Genomic DNA, 19770 nt, shown 5'->3' with positions numbered 1-19770 from the left:
AGCATTTCTAAGACTGAATATCAAAATACTACATTTACAGAATTCATCTTTTAATGCACTTGTAATTCAAAAGCATATTAAGGCTTCTAAAGCTGCCCTTTAACATGGCCTAAAGTGCCACCTCAAAAACAATAGCAGAAGGTCAGTGGATTCTAAACATCTTTTTATTTTGTATGTGCTGCCATAGAAAGTAATCTAACAGCAGTGTAAATGTTATTGGGGAAGAAGAATGTGGTTTTCCTTTTCCTGAACAAAATATGTGATGTACATTAAGTCAGTCCAAAATCCCGATGTTAAGTACAAAAAGCAACTGCTTGAATTATAAAATACTGTATATACAGATATAAAAGTGTTTCAGAAAGTGTTCCACAAAGTTTCTAAACTTTCAAGGACAAATCTTCAGCAGGGTAGATAGGTTGTTGTCTTCAAAGGTGAACATCAGTTCATTTGAGTAGAAAGTCTGAATCTTTATCTTCCTATGTTACAGCTGACACAGACTTTGATTTTCATCCCAGCTAGGGATAATGCGATGGTCCTAGGGATTAGGGTTTTTTTTTCCTGGATCTATTAATTTAACAAGCACATACTCTATATATAAAAATGGAATTTCAAAGAAATTTATACAACAGCTAGACTTTATAAAAATATAGATCTATAGTTTTACATGAGGAATTATCCAAGGTAAGTTTCCATTTTCTTTTGTCAACCATTAGAAACTGATTTTTATCCTTTGGAATTTTATCTATAGCTAGGAGTGTAAATTAAAGTAATATGGAGTTATTAGCTGGTGAAGAGTTTCAAGAACCATTTTTTATGCTTATTTTTGGCCAAAATTTACAAGCTATTGCATCCTGCAGTGCTCATCTTATGGTACCGGACATATTAAACAGTCCATATCTACTTATTCCAGAGTTTTGATGTACTTCAGTGTTAAAACCCAAATAAAAACCATCTTAATTGTTCTTTCTGTGAAAAACAAACAAATAAATAATTTCTATTTTGCTGTACTGCATTAACTCTTTACTGTGTAGTGGAGGCAATAATGAGTAACATGGCCGTTTGATGAAGGAATGTAAAAGAGTACATGCTGAAAAGAAACCCAGACTTTACAGCTGTGTCTGTATATATATATTTTTTGTATATATATATTTTTTTATGTATATATATATATATATCTACAATTGCATTTTTAACTGTCACTTCACAAAAAAGATTTGATGTATGGACTGAACAATCATGTATAAAACTTCACCAGCTGGAGACGTTCAGGAGGAGCTAGCTTTCAGCTTGGAGAGCAGCATTTCATTCTTACGACATTCCTGTTAACAGAAAGGAAACAAGTTAGGTAGTAGCTCTCAACTCTATTACTTAGATCTTCACATCAGTAAACCAAACTCTCTAATTTTGAAAGATCTCCAAAATCCAGAGTAGCCTGGAATGAGTAAGGAAGATAATTCTGATTCATCCATAAACGTATTCCAATAGGACATTCGTTAAACTTTACAACATACACGCCAAAAGGAATGCTGCTAGACCATTGGTCTAAAATGGTTACAAGTAGTTAAAGCATATCCACCTATTTATTTATAAATTGAATAAATCTGAAACTGAGATTACTTTTAAGTGATCTAAAAATTCACAAGACAGTTTGCAAAAAAAAAAAGTCAGTTTTTACGGAATAACTCCAAGTCAAGAAATATATTTACATAGGTACATACCATCAGTTTTCAACACCACAACCACTATTTATTTTTAAGGATAGCAAGATTGAAGGTGTCTCACAAGGCAAGGAAGCCAAATGGCTTATTTATTGTTTAAAAAAAAAATCCACCTAACTTCTACAAAGAGGATGCAAAATTCTGTCAGAAAAGTAGCTGAACAGTCTGTCAATCTCCCAGAGTGTACCATCCAGAACAGGAAGGAGCCTCAAAATAAGGAAGGAGTTCTCAAAATAAACCAGAAAGTCTTCTTTCCCCCCAAACTCCTGAAGCCAATAACAATTTCGCCTGGCAGCACTACTTTCATTTATTATCATGGAGACAGTGATTAACAGAAGCACATTATGATAAACTCAGGCAAGGCTAAATCAATGAAGTATTAATCAGTCCTTTGACAGGGGTTAGAAAACAAGGCTGGTCCCTAAAAGTATTTAGGACTACAAAGATTCTGGATTCCCTCCCTTACTCACACATACCTAGCTGCTGCTCACAGATCTCAAGGAGGATCCTGGAGATCTCCAGGATTCCACTTGGAGACCTGAATATACAGCTTACTCAGTAACAAACTAGTACTTCCCATGTAACGTGGAGTGGTGCTTGCTGATCAGTGACAAAGGAATTTTTCAGAATAAAACTTAAAGAATCACATGAAGAATCACACCAAGAGACATTGTTAACATGGTGCAATAAGCATTGTAAGGAACACTTGTGCACAAGTAAATGCCTAAGTCAAGCCAAAATGGGTCAGTAGACATTAAAGCCTACACATGTTTAGAAGCCTTAAAATCTTGAATTGACTTTTTTTTTTTAATGAAGTGCAGAAAAACAGAAGCAACGCAAACATCCAAACCCACTCCTTCATCCGCTGACAGGCTTTAACAAAGCTCTTAAGTTACTATGTAGTCAGTTTTCTTACCTGAATACTGGGCTTCTGTGTCTTACCCCAGTTTTATGGAATTTTTAAGCAACAAGTGTCAAAGAGCAATCCTGCATGTCTGTTTCAAGATGGCATAAACTATTTGAATTGCTTCCACTGTCTACTCCTAAGTAGGAGGGACATAAATTCAATTCCACCAATTTTCCTTCCTTCCTTCCCATTATTGTGGTGCCTCAAAGGCCTAAAACCTCATCCGAAAGATACATGTTATATACTGTAAGTTTAAGGAAGTACAATAGCTCTTATTAGCTGTCATGGCATTAATAAACCTAAATCCATTCTTACTTTTTGGAATACTATTAGTGGATTAATTAAACTAGCTATTCAAATTCACTCTTGAGAAATGAAACAACTTGGATTTGCCTCTGCTGCCACTGATGTCAGTGAGAGCAGTCAGTCAGGCAGATGTTCCACCAGAAATCCCACCTTGTCTCCAGGTAGTTGCTAGAACTGTCCCTAATGTACCAGCAAGTCAGGTGCTGCCTGCCCCCAATACCTAATGAAAGCATTTGCTGTTGCAGACCCATTTGTTGCCTTCTACATTCTCATTGAGTAGAAATACAGCAATGAACTACATCATGAGCCTTGCAAAAAAAGAGAAAAATTTCACAGTTCTGCTAATGAGGAGAGAGCTATTCATCCATTCCCACAACACAAATGCTGCTCATTTCTAGGTAGCACTACAAAGCTCCTTCTCAAAATGAGATTGGCAGCTTCCTCAGACAGCTAACTTTTTGTTATTTAACTCTTGAGGTAAAATAGAGAAATGCAGAAAGTTGTTTTTTTTTTTTTTAAAGTTCTAGACAAATCCATGTATTTAGAAATTTGCTCCTTTGCTCCTAAACATAAGCAAGGTTTATAACACACTTGAAAACAATCAGTGTATCTGAGCAGAACTTCTTAAGCAATTCTTTATCAGTTCAAATACTCATCAGCTTACATTAGCAAAAAAAACCAAAACATTCTTACCTCTTTAAATTCTTTCACTGTTTTAAAGTAAAGCCTCTGTTTCTCTAGAAGCTCCAAGTATTCATCATTCAACTGATCTCTTCGCATTTTGTTTTCTTGCTTCTTCTTTTCCATCTGTAAGTATATAGGAAGGAAAAAAGGTCACTTACTGTATAAGGAATGCACACATATGCACATAAAGTGTGAGAAACAATTGATGATTTTAATGGACTTCGAAGATTTAAGAGTTCATTTTTAAGAACCCGAAGAACAGCACAGAGCTCTTGGTCTGCTTTCACTCCTTTGACTTATTGTGCTGTTATTCATTTCTGTCTGCATAATGGAGGTCAAGATGGAAAACAAAACAATGAACTCCTCAAAACAATGAACTCCTAGGCAGTTTCAATTTCCTGCAGTTGCTTGCTACAGCAGTCAAGAGAATGTCACTCTTCCAAAATAAGTGTAATTATCTTCAAGCTCATCTACGCTCGTTGGAATTGCACTGTTCTGAAGTCTTTTCATAATCTGAGTTTGACCTTGACTCACTCGTTATGTCAGCCTTGGTAACAGAAAGATGACCCATACATACAACAGCATCATCACTATTCTGCTGTCCTTTGTCCTCTTTGAAAACAATGTTCTCCAAAACAGTAGTCTATAGTCAATGTTTTTACAAGTTTGGTAGTGCAGAGGGCTTTATGACAGCTTGAGTTGCATTCCATCCTATTTTTTTCCTATATACACGTAATTATTGCATTTTATATCCGAAGTTTCTGCTTAGCTATTAAGATAAAACAGCCTTTTACCTGGAAAGACGGCTTTTTCAGTACATACTCTGGTATATGTTGATTTGAAGTGCACCATACTTCCATTTCAACTCAAATGAACGACTATAATCCACTACCAAGAATCTCCTGGCTCTACGGGATAAACCATCTCAAAGCCCCTTAATGGTATATAAATCTATTTCCATATGAATAGAAAGTAGAACAACACAATAATTACAAATTAGTAACTGCTATAACCAGGTACTTAAAACTACCCCATTGTATGCAAATAAATCCATGGACGGCTTCAGCTAGAGTAGCTGTTGAACCTCATGCTTGCTTTGTGTGCGTGCATTGCCCCAAGCCCACTTAACACAATTCCACTGAGGCTGTGTATTCAGCAGCAACATCTAGTCTTTTCTAAATCAGGTTAAATCCAGAAAGTGGGTCTGACATAGGCCTGGGCTGTGCTTATGCAGTCCAAATGGAAAAAAATTCTTATCAACTTCAGGGATATCAGTGAGATATTTGAACCAGCTGTTTCAAAGACCTAAGTCACTACACTGCCAGTAACAAAGTTTAGGGGTACAAGATTCCTATCTCTCTTCTACTCTGTCCATTACCATTTTAGTGGTGAACTGTTTGTTATGGATGTGAAAGAGACAATACTTGTTAGTTGCTTCCTTAATTTGCACCTCATACAGTGAATTCCTGCATTCATAGTTTTTAACCAAGAGGCTTTTCTGAAATAATTCCCAGGTTCTAGAAGAGAAAGCGAGAAGAGTCTCTGACCTTCATTCGATTCTGTTTGATGCCTTCCACAATCTGTTCCATCTGCCGTAAGAACTGCTCACGAGAACCAGAAGATGCCATTGCTCTGGAAAGAAAAAAAGATAATAACTGATAGGGATGTGGGACACTGTGTCTCATCTACAATTACCTTGCGTATTTACCCATGTCCAAGTACTCACATTGCTTAATATCCTTTGTAAAAAACTCATCTTTTTAATCAATGATTTCAAGTACAGTGCAGATCTTCAGCTGGTATAAACCATCAAAGAGATGGGAACAGACTACAGAGCTCATCGCAAACATTTTCCTTGACAGCTTGCATCTGTTCCTTTCTCTTATGTGTTGTAATAAATAATGAACTACTATTAACTAACCAAGAGCACAAACTTATAATAAAGGCAGCTGATTAGAATATAAAGAAGGTGAGTAGAGGACTAGAACAGTAAATATTCTAAAAAAGATAATAATAATAATTTATGCCCTAACAGGAAGAGGCCAAGATATGTTACAGGCCCCGAAACACTTCTGAACAGATTAAGGAAAACAAAATAAAGAAAATGCCACCCCACACCCAACCATCAATAAAAACAATCCAAAACACAGCTGTCAATTAAAGAATTGGTTTCTAATGACTGGACAGAATATCAAAAATCTTATCACCGAGCAAAACAGATCTATGATCCCTGCTGCAAAGGATAACATTTGAAATACCTAATTTATTTTTTTTTTGTGCTGGTGTGGATTTTTTGTTGTTGTTTTAGTTGTAATTAGAATTTCGGATAATAGGAAAAAAACATCACAAAGCTCAAAACTTCTGACCAAACACAAAAAGGCACAGGTGTATAGTATTACAGAGATCATTAATTACTCTATAAGAAAAAAACAATTTCACAACAATTTCACAACAGAATTATAAAGAGATATAACAGAAAAAAATGTTTATAACTTATGAGGCCATATCCTCCCCCATGACTCTATTGCACTGTACTGTTGTGACAAAAAAAAAATCACAATGGAGTTCCCCCACCCGCCCCCAAAGTCAAAAAAAAAACCAAAACACAGAGGAACAAATGCTGGCTGCATCACAGACTGATATTCGACCTTAAACTTCCAAGGGAACCATGATTTTACCTAAAGACTTCACACTTCATCAAAACCTTTAAATACAGAGTTAGTGTATAATAAACATGTCTGAAATATGTTCGAGCCTAATGTTTTGTACATAATGTAATAACCACAAACTCACAAAATGAAGAAAAATACTTCAATTAATGCCAGGAAAATTATGACTGAATGATTTCTTTCCACAACTGCAACCGAACAGCCTGATATTAAAAACATATGTTGACTATAAAAGTTAAGTAATTTCAAGTCTGTGATTCCCCAAACATTGGCTTAAACAGAATTAATAAGCTATTTTATTAAACCGTTTAAGTTAATAAAATATTCTAACAAATTTTTACACTAACTCATGCCCCCTCCCATTTTTCCCAAACAACCACACCACCCACTGCAACTATCAAGAGAAAAATGACCATTACTTACTGATGAAAGTTGTCATGAATAGAATTTAGTAAATTAACCTGTGAATTAAAAAAAAAAAAAAGAAAATATACATTTGTCCTTTCTGATGTTACTCTGAGTTTTCACAGACAATAACATGAAATTCAGATCTAAAAATGGACTGGTATCAAGGCTTCCCTGACAAGCAGTCAGCTGTATGAAATCCTGAGCGTCTTTTTGAAAAAGGAACCACAATACGTCTTTGTAAGTGACATCTGTCCTAGTGGAGGAACCACAGAAGGCAGCAGCAAGTCTTGGATCAAAATTGAGATTTTTAGTTTTTACTGATGCCCAGTTATACCACTGAGAATATTACAGAATCACATATTCGTGCAGGACAGCTTTCTAAACTAAAGCAATGAAGTAAAAGAGCTGTTTAAATGTGTTGAAGCTTACAGGTAGTTGTCCAGTGTTCAACTGTGATGGTGCACAAGCATATGTTATAGCTATATTAAAGTAGCATACTTAGTCCTAGTTGCAGTGTCAAAGCAAAACAGTTTCACTTAAATGTCTTAAAAAATAAAAACTAATAGAAAACCTTTTGCTTTAGAGACTGGAGCCGGTCAGGCTCACCACAAAGCCACACCTAATACCACACAGCCTAACCAAGCAGTGCAGAACAGGTAAATTTCTGCACTGTATTCTTTGTGCTGGTCAGTTTTACTGGCTTCCATAAAGCCATGTATTGTTACACACTTCACCTCTACATATTTCACAGTCTGTTTAAAGATGAACTTCTAAGAAGTAGAAAACAGCATTTCACTTGCATAGCTACTGTTACGAAGATACTAACATTGCACTTAAACAGTACAGACATAAGAATTTGTAACATTAGTAAAGTATTTTGTTGCTCTTGGTATAAACGCGCTGTGCAGATTAAACCATGCATTTTTTTCTTGCTTTCTAAACATCGCTGAGGGCACTAAAATTCACAAAGCAGCAGCAATTAATGCGATCCCTTCGGCTTTCAGTACTTCTCACAAGTCTCCTGCGGTTAAACCTTCCGAGCAGTTTCTCCTTTTGATGAGTACTTTTAAGCGTTCTTTACTAAACAAACCTAAGCATTGCAAACAGAAGCATTTGCCCCACTGCCACAGAAAGCTAAACTGACTTCCCTTAAATCCAAGATCTTTGATATAAATGAGAGAGCAATAGGTGATACATGGCAGCAGCCACAGTTGTTCGTGACCTCACTATGAAAAATTCAAACAAATTCTGAGCAGATTCCAAAGAAGCTGTGAAGCTTAAAAATGCCTGTTACTCAAAGAAATCACTGCATGATTCATCAACACTTGCCAAACCCACATCCCTGCCTTGAAAGTTTGTTTTTAATAATGCAATTATGCAGTTTATACCACAAAACATTCAAGTAATAAGAGGTAGCACAGCACAACTACTGCACAGTAACACTTGTGTTACAACGCAGAACAGTAAAGCTAGTGGATAAACCCCAAAAATCAAAGACATAATAAAAAAATGATTTTAAAAACATTTAAAAACTATGTTTTTAAAAAGTATTTTAAAAACTATGATTGAAACCAACAACCATATGAGCAGAAACCTTTCACTGAGACACTGAGAACCAAATGATGCTGCAAGCCAGCAGGTGGAATTTGCTTTCCAGAGTTACTAGAGATGGGTTGGTTAGGTTAACCAAGAAGAGAGAAACAGGGTAATTTGGTCCTGTGACAAAGATATTTGCTAATCAAATGTTACTTGTGTTTTGTGAGCACAGTAAGCAGATTAAACATGCTGTATTAACAACAGCACTTTTTACAACACAGACCACTTCCACCTCAACATTAGAAATGTTCTTATGAACTCATTGTCTCAATTTTACTCTCAAAGACTGCTGACCCTGCTCTGACATGGCTGACTAAGTAGTTTTTACTTAGCTTTCCCTATCTTCTCCATAGACTGAATATTTAGAAAACAATAGTAACATTCTCTTACCTCCTTTTCCAAATATACTTTCTTATCATCCAGTGTATTATAAAGAGTAAAGAACTGTTTTGTTTCTTTGTGAGTTGCTGAGACTGCAAAGAAAAAAAAGGGTAGAATAATAAATGGGGTGAAATGGAACCTGTAAAAATACTTTGTAGGCTTGTTATAATATACAATTATCAATAACGGAACACAGACAATAATACATTCTGGAAGAATATTCCCTCTGCATGTAAATCTTCAGCAGCATTCACAGCTATCGGATTTTATGATAACTGGGCTCCAGAACAACACAGCTCAGTGTCTAAATTACAGCCCAGCTGCTGACAGTCCGTTTCACAAACGCACACTGGCACTATCAGCTGTGCTTCCTTACCAATACCTGTTCATCCTTCCTTCGTGAACTTTAACCTCACACCACGGAGGCTGCTGTGCTGCTAACAGTTGCCCTGGCCTAGCTGGCACATTGGTGGGAAGGGGGAGTGCAGGGGCACAGAAAGGGAATGGGTAATCTGACAGCATTGCATGGAAAAAAGGAGTGCATTAAACTGTATCTTTCAAGGTACAAACGTGCACAATGCACAAGAAAGGTTTTACTGTTTGAAAGCCTCCTTTCTCTTCTTACAACATATGCATGCTGATAGAATTAAAAAAAAACATTTTTTTTCAAATAATGCCATCTATTTTAGGTGATTATAGCAGATGCTGTTCACAGCTCAGTGCAGAAGGTAAGGCTCAGACACTCTTTCCCCTTTGGGTCCACAAGATGATGATTGATACTCAGGTCTCTGAAGTCTATTCTTTAGTTCTTCAATGACTAAGGAAATCTAAGACACTTTTGATTCTCAAGGGAAAAAGTTCAATTGAGAAGGACAGCTGGCAAAAGTTACCATGATTATATTAAGCAGCCTAGAATCCTGAACTGAAAAAAAGTACATGTTTATAAAGATCAAATGATTTAATGAAAATTATTCCAGAGCTCATGAGTAAGTCAGATATACATGAGGATGATTTCACTCTGGTTTATACAGTTTAAGAAAGCGAATATTGGAACTTAAAAGCATTTCAGTACAGGACCACTGAAGTCAGAAAGCACCTCTGAAGATTGTCTTGTCCACCATGCCTTGGACCCAGAAGTCCAAAAAACAGTTTTTGTCTACACTGAAGATCTCCTGAATCTGGTCAAATGCAAGAACTCTAAAAGACTATGCTACAGTTCACAGAAAGACTTGCAAGAGATTTTCAGCTCAAATTTCCAGAAGCTTAGCCTGAGCAGTACAGGTTCCTGGCCAGGAGACCAAGCCCGGTGTTATCCTAAGTTACCACACATATTTTGCACTACAGAAAACAGTCCTGTAAGATTCAAAGCCTCTTAAATCTGCACCCAAGGTTCCACAAATCTCCTTAATCTTCCTGTCCTTCATATATAAACGAAGCCTCCATCTTCTGAGCAGGTAGATGCTGGACTTGATTAAACAAACTGCATAGCACATAAAAAGCAAATGGGGGGCAAGGGGAGAAAAGAACTGGATTTGCACTCACTAAAGAAGCACACCTATTCCATGCACTGAGCTAGATAATGCACATGGGAAGATAGCATGTGACTATACAACTAGAGGTGACTTAAAAACAATGGATATGAATCAAAGTTAAATAACAATTTTAGAACTGCTCAACCTTCAAGAGCTTCGTTCGCACCTGTATATAATAAATGCAAAGTATCTTTAAAATACTAGCTAGTTCTTCTACAGAGAAATATATTTTAGCTTATGCCATTATACAGGCTACACTAAATACACACCAGTAGGTATGCCGGTCCATTGTCAGTTTGATAGAACAACTTCAAAATTTTATTCAGTTTGCATGCTCCATACCATGCGCAGCAAACACATCGCTATCCAAACAGTCAACCAGGCAAATGCCCACTTTTTATAACTTATCTTAAAAGAAGTTGAAGGTAACTTGTACTCTGATCCTAACAAGATATTGCAGGATATTTATAAATCAAAAATGAAATAAACAATGCCTTGTTTTCTTTGAAGTTCTTGTCTTTACTTGGCATTATTTTTGTTGACATCTGATTCTGAACCAAACTATCTAATGTTAAGAGCAATTAATGAAGCATGACTTAAATTTATAGCAACCTCGTCTATAAATAGATTAAGGAATTTCTAAAATCATTGGTCATTTAACTATACAACTGAACCTGTTGCAGCCAGAATTTACTCCCAAGACCTCATGTATCAAGTTTCACCCACAGGAGAATTCTTATAGCCAGCTTATAAAACCTTGAAAATAGGTTGTATAATGTGAATATCAAACGACCCTTAAACTCCTCAGAATTAGCAAGCGCTGTTTTACACTCCATAAGCTTAAAATGCAATTACCCTCCTTCCAGGGCTTTAGCTTTCAGCAGAATGTTCCTGCTTGATATACATACCCTGACTGTAAAGTTCAATAAATCTCTTCTGATATTGTGTTAGCTCAGCTCGGCTGGGTACTTCATCAATCTTGCGCTGTAAAATCGCTATTTCTCTGTTTCTTCGTGCCTGAATAGAAAGTTAGGAGGGGAGAAAACAAAGCCTCTTCTCGTTCTTTTCTTAAAATGGATGAAGCCCCCCCAGCAATATTTTGTTACTAAATAATCAATTTTTTTAAAAAAAGTATTGGCTGAGGCTCAATATTATTTTGTAACTGATTTTTGTTTTTTTTTTAATTAAAACAACAAGAAGAGAGGTATTAAAAGTGACAAGGTAAGAAAAACACAAGTAATTTTGTCCAATTTATGAAGACTTACCAATAATAGCCGGATCTTTTGAAGTTTATCTTTCTCAGTTTTGTACTGCTGGTCTATAAGCTTATTCGGCTCCTAGAATTTGAGAACCCAAAACAACTATGTATTACAGCAACAAATGAGAGCACAATTACAAAAATGTGCAGATTGGTTTGTTTTCTATATTTGTATCTTCCATTTAATGGCTCCCACTAAAACACAACCATTTGCTTTTTTAAAGATGATTCATAAAAAGTCGTCATTTTTTTAAATGCAGATTTTTACTGTAAAGAAGTGTGTTTTGATAATTTTAATACTGGTATTTTAGCTTTTAAGATTTGTTGATAGTGTTTCCCCACTGCTTTGCTACAGTCACACAAAATGAAGACACCTATCAAAAGATTCTTTGCACTTGTCCAAATGTTTATACTTTGATTCATTGGCAGGGTTAAGGATAAACAAGGCCCAGGACAGAACATAAACCCTCTGAGATGTGTCCTACATTTTCTGGATTGCAGTTTTAAAGATTCTTTTTTTTCCTTCTTTAAAAACTTACAACTGAGGTTTATGTTTTCATTTTTACACACTGTGTTCAGAAGGACAGCAGCATCATGGAACTTGTAATCTACCTCATTTTAGACACACAAATACACCAAATGTTTACTCACTGAAAATACAAGCGAGTCAAGCTCTTCGTTTTCTGTTCATTTGTTATTCACTGCCTTCGGTCTGGATGCACTTGCACTAAAACCTAGCTTCCGACAGCTGCTCACTGCATACAATGCACTGAGCCACTAAAAACCCGTGCCTCCATCCCTCAAATAAATCCACTTTTAAGGAAAAAAAAAAGACAACCAAAACAAACATGCTTTCTGAGGAAGACTTGTTTTTGTCAAATATATGCACAACTCTTAACATGTTGAGATTCTTCCCTGCTGCTACAAAGATGAAATGAAAGGGGATGAAAGCATCTATGAGTTAGCCCCATGGGTTCTAGCAAAAAGAATAAAGAATACTACAGTGATTTTCAGTCTACTGCACTTCTCTGTTTATTAGCCAGAATTGTGGCTTTACCAGTGATAGAAAATAGAATTTTTCAGAGATTGCAACAGATTTTCTTACCAGAATGTGCCAAAGTCAGAAGGACCTAAACCAGCATTTTAAAACACAAACTGAAAATAAACAATTAACACATTTGATATTTACCTCTTCCTCCCCACTTTCCGCTGCCTCAGCTTTCAGATTCTCAATATTTTGTTGAAGACGCTCCATTTCTTCCTACAAAATAAAAAAAAAAAAAGAGAGGAACTTATGTTGCTTTTAATTGAGACCTCTCCTAAAAGGGGATGGCAGGAGGCTTGATGCCATAGACCTGTAACAAAACTGTGGCACTGACAACATATTTTATTTTAGAATTTGTAAGATTAAACAGCATTCCTTGCCCAGGGGTAAGGCACCCATTATTACTCATTGCATAAAATTGAATGCCTGCTTTTATCAAACAAAAGAACAGATATATTTCTTACTTACAAATATACTAGAGCCAGCTGAAACAACTAATGAGTGACATAGAAAATGAGAAACTAAGGAAGTAAAGAAATATTACAATAGCAATAGCATGACACAGAACCACAACACGTGGTATTCACACTAATGAATGAACAAAGTTAGTTGTAAGGTCGTTTCCATCAGGATCCTTTACAGCTTTCCAAAACGGTATGTTTGGGGAAAATGAGGTTTCTATACTCAGTATCTGCCACAGGCAGTGTGTCTTTTTACTTTTTTTTCGTTCCATTAAATTTGATCTAACACTGTTTAAACAGAAGAGAAGGAAACAATTCTCTCTGATCATATTTCTAAGCAGCCCATAAACACAGCAGTAAACATGGCAGCAAAACACTGTAATTAAGCAGTAAAACTGAAACTCTACTCTGAAAACTGTAATAGATTTATCTCAATCTCTGTCTCTTCCGGTGGTTTGCTCCAAAGCTAGGGACTTTCAAGACGCCTTCCTCTTGTGCACTGTGCTTCTCAGGTCACTGCTCGTCCAAGACGACAGAACGTGTTTCAGGCTGTGAATAGCACAGATGGTATCTAGTACAGCCTGATCTCAAACTTAGATTTATTGTAATATTATTATCTATTTGTAATCCCTGTTGCCACATCTCCAGATGTGGCAGAACAGGGAAGGGAACAGGAAGAGCCACAGTACAGGGCTGATCTGGCGTTTTATCTAGAAACTGCCTTTTAACAAAGACCCCTGGCAAAACAAAACATTGAAGGCCACACTACTTCAGATGCCCTGCCTGCCTTCCTTGTAGCTCCCTGCCTCATAGCAGGGAGCGAGTCCTTCTGGTTAGTTCAGTTCCAACCTTCTTGGTTGACAGCCTCGTTGTAGATATGATACACTGCAGAATTGGGCAACTGTCCATAATTCTGCAAAAAATCAAACTAGTGGCAGTATTTAATATGAACCTGTAAAAAGCAGTAAATGGCAGGGAGGGGAAGAAAGGACAAAGCAGGAAGAAGTATAAGCATACATTTAAAGCTTGGTAAAGAAGCATTATATAAAAAAATCAAAACTTACCCTACAATGTGCTTTGAATTCTTGCTCCTGACTTTTGAGGTTCTCATTCATGGCCACCAGTGCTCGCAGATTCTGTAATATGCTAAATTTGAAGATCCAGCAAACTGCATTAGTTTTTTAGTTTTTAAATTAAACAGATTGAGAACTAAAAGATACAGGAATAAGCTTAGTTCTATACACTTTTCCAATAAAATCCATGTAAATTATAAATCCAAATATTACTATGACTTGTTAGTGTTAGGTCAGAGGTTGGACTGGGTGATCTTGAAGGTCTCTTCCAACCTAGACTATTCTGTGATATGGTCAAAATAAAACATGGTATTACCCTAAATATTTTGATGATTTTGCAATGCTCTCGCCTCATTGTTGTGGAAGTTTTGAAAGAGTACCATAATTTATGCAAGATGAAGACTTCAAATATAAAGAAAATAAGAACAGGAAGGCCTCATATACATTTCAATTGTGTTTAGTATTCTTTTGCTTGTATTATATTTAAGCATCTACGTTTATTTTCAGCTACGTATTGACACTTTTCACTCAGACTTAATAATAAGACAATCTTTTGCTGTTTTTGGAAGGAAGCCGGAAAATGTACTTGTTTAAATTCTAATTATTTGTTTAGGCTGAAAAAAGCTAGAAATATTCAATTACTTGGTTTTAAAACCATCATTTTTAAGAACTTCAAATGCCACAAAAGAAGGAAAAACACTTACCTAGAATCTGCTTGGGATTCTATAGTTTCTAAAGCCGCCAATTCCTTGTCCAGCTTTTCACTATAACTCTTGACCTAAGGGTTATAAATAATAATTCTGTAAGATACACTTTTAAAATAAAAAACATGATTGTCCCCTACATTGTGCCAAGTGACTTCAATATGCTCATCTTAACTATTCTATATTCCGTTGGAGCATGGGGTAAGGCAGTAACCATGCCATCCAGCAACCCATGAGTACAACCAAAATGCTGGTAATACAAGGCACAGAACATAAAGATCTAAGCGCTGAATTTGAGCAGGACTGCAGGGACTTATGAAGAACAAAATCCAGTCATAATGACATTTCACAACTGGAAGAGGGTTCCACAGTTGACATACGAGATCAGACAGTAAAATCAGATACAACTTTCTCTTTCAGACCATAATGTTTAGTTCAATCCCTTTACTATGTCTGTAATCCTTCCCACTGAAAGAAAAAAGACAACCAACCAACCAAAAAAATCCTATTATTCACGATATTTCGGATCTAGAGTTATGTAGAAGCATCGTCATAAAAAAAAGCAGAGCAACAATCTAAGAATTAAAAGCAATAAAATGTCAAAAAGCAGTCTTCACATGCAGAAATAACTAAATCCAAAAATAACTCCATGAAGTAATCCAATAGATTAACATTACACTTCATGCAATCATTTTTACTGACTCATACACTCTGTTGCCACTATAAACATTATTTTCTTTTCGTAGTAAAGCCACTTCCTCCCATTCTAGAGCGTGTGAGTTTTTCTTTTGGACCAGAAAAGCTACTGGGTGATAACACAAAAAAATCATAACCCTATTCACAACCTCAAAACCTTCTTAACATAGAAAAGTTGTCAGTCATCTTCAGCATTTAATACATCCCTCTACACATAACGTCTCAAAAGAATTATCTCAAAAATAATCCAGCTAGAATCAGCGCCCAGACAAACAAAGAGATTACCTCGGTTAATGTCTTTTTTGCTTCAGTACATTTTGTCTGCAGATCAGCACATTTAGCTTGCAACTATTACAAAGAGAAAGAAGAGAGTTAAATTCTATGTTCACGCTAATTACACCTGTAATGGAGAACAGCAATATTTGAGATGCTAATAATGGTTGTCTGTTAAATGATAGGCAAGCCATCACAAACAGGGGCTTTCCTCATCAGGTGAGTATATCTTATTGCAAGAACTCTGAACATTTAATTAATAGCAGCAAATACTTTCCACCTGACCTTCCTGATATATATTATTACCAAAATGCCACTGGCTCTTTCACTTGTCAAATAGTTTAGAGGTTAATTTTACATAAATATCCTTCCCGAAAGTCCATATATTTTAAGGTAACACTGCAAATATTAACAATAAAAACAGGACGGGGGTTAGAGAAGAGAAGCACTGCAAGTAAAGAAATGCACATTTCACTTTCTGATCCTCTTCTTTTCCTCTTTTCCTGATGGCTGAGTTTGCCATTCACCACACGGAGCTGTGACTCACTCTAATCATCCCTCTCCACAGACAAATTTATAAGACTTTTTGCATTAGTATTTCTGTATTTTTCACAAATAAATCACCAACAGACTGAATTCTAACTAGCTAAAAAAGAAAGTAATTTAAACCTGAAGTCCACATCTCATGAAAATAGACAAAGATTAAAGAACCACTTGATATGAGAACTCTTGCCAGAAATTACTTAATACTGGCAGTACTGAAGACAGAATTTCACAAATACCTTTTAAAAGGAGGTCTTGACTGTCACTGATTTTAAATTCTTCTATCTCACCCCACTGCAAAAGCCAATTACAACTGCTAAGCTCATATACCAGCCTCTCCTACTGTTCAACTAGGCAAAAAAAAATAATAAAAAAAAATCAAACAAACAGCATGGCTGGAGGTCAGTGTGCTAGTGCAATATCAAAATTTGTTTTTTAAACCTGAGCTAGCTGTTGCAGTTCTCCAATGCTACAATGTGAACATACCTAGGTGATCCTTCCCCAAATTCACCTTGAGCTAATTGTCTCCAAGAACACGAACAGCTCTCACAGTGCAAGGGCAAAGGACAAGAGCTGTGGTGCGCTGTTCCAGTATCCTACGTTCAAACTGAGCATTCCTCAAGTACGTCTGCTGTCTGCAGAAAAACTGCAGATGGATGTGGGCTGATGGACACAAGCCAACATCCACTCCAAATCTCTAGAACTGTACTGGAATATCCTTAAACCCAAGTGAACATGCCCTTTTATCACAGGGCAGTACCGAACTGTTGCCAGTCATGACAGCACAGCTTTCAATTTGGAACAGGTCTGCAACCGGCAAGCTCAAAGTGCTTGTATCTGCCTCCACTCTACGGTAATGATTTAGGGTACAGTGAATATCCTTCTACTTTCCCCACTTCTGAAATGCCTTAAGATCACACTCTGTAATTTATGTTCCTATTTCAGTGAGGAAAAAAAAGAAACAAACAGAAAAATAAACCTATATAGACCTATAATGGAATTAAGCTAGAATTTAACTGTTCATAAGGCCATGTTATAGTTTTGAAAGGTTGACACTTCAGCGTGCATTTAAGTATTAAAATACTGACAATACCTAGCATTAAGTCATCATTTTGACCAGGTACCAAAGTTGTATTTGAAATAGACATGGAAAATTCATATTACTGTGTTGAAATAATACAAATTCAAGTAAAAAACCTGTAATAAATTTCAGTATATCGCAATAAATATAGCATAATACTTTCTAACCTCTCACTCTAGAATGAAGAGGAATTGTGACAAACATCACCTACGTTCAACTTATAGTGCAAATAATAATTTTAGTGCTATTTACTATTAAAAAAATACTGGTTTTGACAGATGGGGCATACAGAGTGAAAAACCCATCAGCCTAAAGAAGCATGAAACATATTTAAGAGCAGTTTCCTAACTTGTTTCTTCAGTGGACTGTTTTCAGTTTCAACATCATAGCTATCAAGTCAAATGCAGAAAAAACACACAGAGCATCTCCAAAAGAGGTGTACAAAACAATACAAAACCCAAACAAAACTAAAAACATCTTTTGATCAACTAGCCCCTTTCCCTCACAGGGTTATTCATTTTTTTAATATGAAACCAGGCACATTGTCTTAGTAATAAATGTGCAAGCAAGATGTTCAGAGATGCTGAAATGGATGTTGAACATGACAAATTGCTGGTAGAGAAGACAGCTTGCAAATCTTTTCTGGGTGGCATAAACTTGGTGATCAACCACATTTATCAATGTTTTCTTTGTTACACACATAATACTTACCTCTTCCAGGAGTTTGGTTTTCTGCAAGATCTGCTTATTCAGAGATGCTACCTTCCTTCTGTGCTGTTGGGCAGCTCCAAGCCTTTCAGGACGCTCCTCAGCAGAAAGCTCAGACTGCTAAAATAAAGAGTAGTAAAGCCTGTTGAAACTCAAACCATTACTTTTTACTTCTACAGTAGCTAAGGAAACGCCAAACTGGGACACACTTGTGATATTTCCTTATCAAGGGCTGTGTCCCACTACCCAACAGGAAGAACGACTCACCAATCTGTCTTGCATCAAGATAAGAAATGAGCCAAACAAATAAATTATATCCCAGAGGTATCAGTAAGGTAAGATAGTCAAGTGCCATGAGACTCATTGAAAATACTACAGCATACCACGTCAAATTAATTGTTTTGTCAGCAATACAGTTAAACCTAGTAGGGTTCTTAAAAAAAGAAAGAAAGCAGCCTAGCAGCCTACCCCCCCCCCCCCCCTTTAAACTGAAGCAATCTTATTGCTTAAGTGGTATTTACTGAACTTCTTCAATTGGAGATATCAATGTCATACCTCAACACGTAAATCCATAACTCTTAAAAGCCCTAAACATTTGTGTCTTTAGATTCTGAAATACTGGTTTACATGCAGTATGCTGATTGACATAATTGCAACGTGGTAATTACATTTACCTCTCTACGCTTTTATTTTTATGTGTTTCTGTGCAATGGCCACTAGTCTTTAAAAGTGCTTGCATTGCCAAGAAAGTGTCTCACAAATACATAATTAAGACAACAATCTGGATCCACTCTCCTGTTCTCTCTGAATTTTGAAGGGAAAGCTGCCAGAAACATACTTTACCATGAATAACATCTGTAATAGAAATTGTGTATTTGCAGTAGATTAAAGAGCAATTAATATATTATTAATATAGTAAAATAGTTATTAATAATAATATATTAATCCATATGAACTTGTGCTGAAGATCTCAAAGCTTTCATGACAGCTTGTTGACAACAGTGCACAGTAAAAGTCAATACATCAAACACGAACTGCAGCAGAGAGACTAAATACTGGTGCCTCGTGTGGAGGCTTCAAGACATAGCATCAAAGCTTCTATTACAAGTATAGGAAAGGCAGAGGGGTCTTCTGAAGACAAGAGAAAAAACAACAGAACACCTCATCCACAGAAGGCAATATAAACACTTGGCATAAATGTTATCATTGGCAAATAAACACTTGGCATAAATGTTATCTTCTTCTCAACTTGAAGTGAAAAATTTACTTGTGTTATAATTGGCAGAAGACAAACTAAAATCTCCTTTGATGCCCGTCTTGGAGCAGGCCAATCATGAAGAAAGGGTAAGTCCTTAACTTGGCAGAGTAGACACCAACACTGCACCCTTCTCAGCTAGTGCCTACTAGGCAGGAATGACGTAAAACATGGCAAGATTAAATACTGACATTAAAAACACCTACTGCTGAAGGAAGTGATCTACTTCACTTTCCTTAATACTCCTCCACACTCCTCAGTTACAACACTAAAAGTGAACCACAACATGTATCTTACACGTTTTGCGAATACAGTTAGTATTGCTTTTCCTGTTGGTTTCCATGTTAGTCTTCAAGTGGCTTCAGACAACCGAAAAAAACATTCTACTTCATTATTGATTTTTTTTTTTTTTTTTTACTTTTTTGATTGTAGACACCACTATTTTTTCTGTGACAGTGCAAAGTTCTATATA

The 19770-nt window shown here is 36.2% G+C and overlaps 1 protein-coding gene across 2 annotated transcripts in view; it reads right to left on the bottom strand.

Moving 5' to 3' along the window:
* CCDC93 (coiled-coil domain containing 93) overlaps nucleotides 1–19770 on the bottom strand; it is a 41224-nt gene that overhangs the window by 480 nt on the left and 20974 nt on the right. Inside the window, exons 12-23 of one of the 2 annotated variants that reach the window (XM_066999042.1) lie at nucleotides 18047–18163; nucleotides 15724–15786; nucleotides 14743–14816; nucleotides 14030–14111; nucleotides 12649–12720; nucleotides 11467–11538; nucleotides 11110–11218; nucleotides 8679–8761; nucleotides 6708–6745; nucleotides 5163–5247; nucleotides 3625–3738; nucleotides 1253–1319 (exon numbers count right to left, since the gene is read on the bottom strand). In XM_066999042.1, coding sequence (XP_066855143.1) covers nucleotides 1266–1319; nucleotides 3625–3738; nucleotides 5163–5247; nucleotides 6708–6745; nucleotides 8679–8761; nucleotides 11110–11218; nucleotides 11467–11538; nucleotides 12649–12720; nucleotides 14030–14111; nucleotides 14743–14816; nucleotides 15724–15786; nucleotides 18047–18163 — 963 coding nt within the window. In that variant the 3' untranslated portion in view covers nucleotides 1253–1265. Of the gene's footprint in view, nucleotides 1–142; nucleotides 1320–3624; nucleotides 3739–5162; nucleotides 5248–6707; nucleotides 6746–8678; nucleotides 8762–11109; nucleotides 11219–11466; nucleotides 11539–12648; nucleotides 12721–14029; nucleotides 14112–14742; nucleotides 14817–15723; nucleotides 15787–18046; nucleotides 18164–19770 lie in introns of those variants that run through there. The other variant, XM_066999040.1, reaches the window with a different exon arrangement.

The sequence above is a fragment of the Anser cygnoides genome, chromosome 6 (genome assembly GCF_040182565.1).
Source record: "Anser cygnoides isolate HZ-2024a breed goose chromosome 6, Taihu_goose_T2T_genome, whole genome shotgun sequence".
NCBI classification, from domain to species: Eukaryota; Metazoa; Chordata; class Aves; order Anseriformes; family Anatidae; genus Anser; species Anser cygnoides.
Note: the sequence above shows the minus strand (reverse complement) of the source record. Positions and strands in the feature narration are given on the sequence as shown.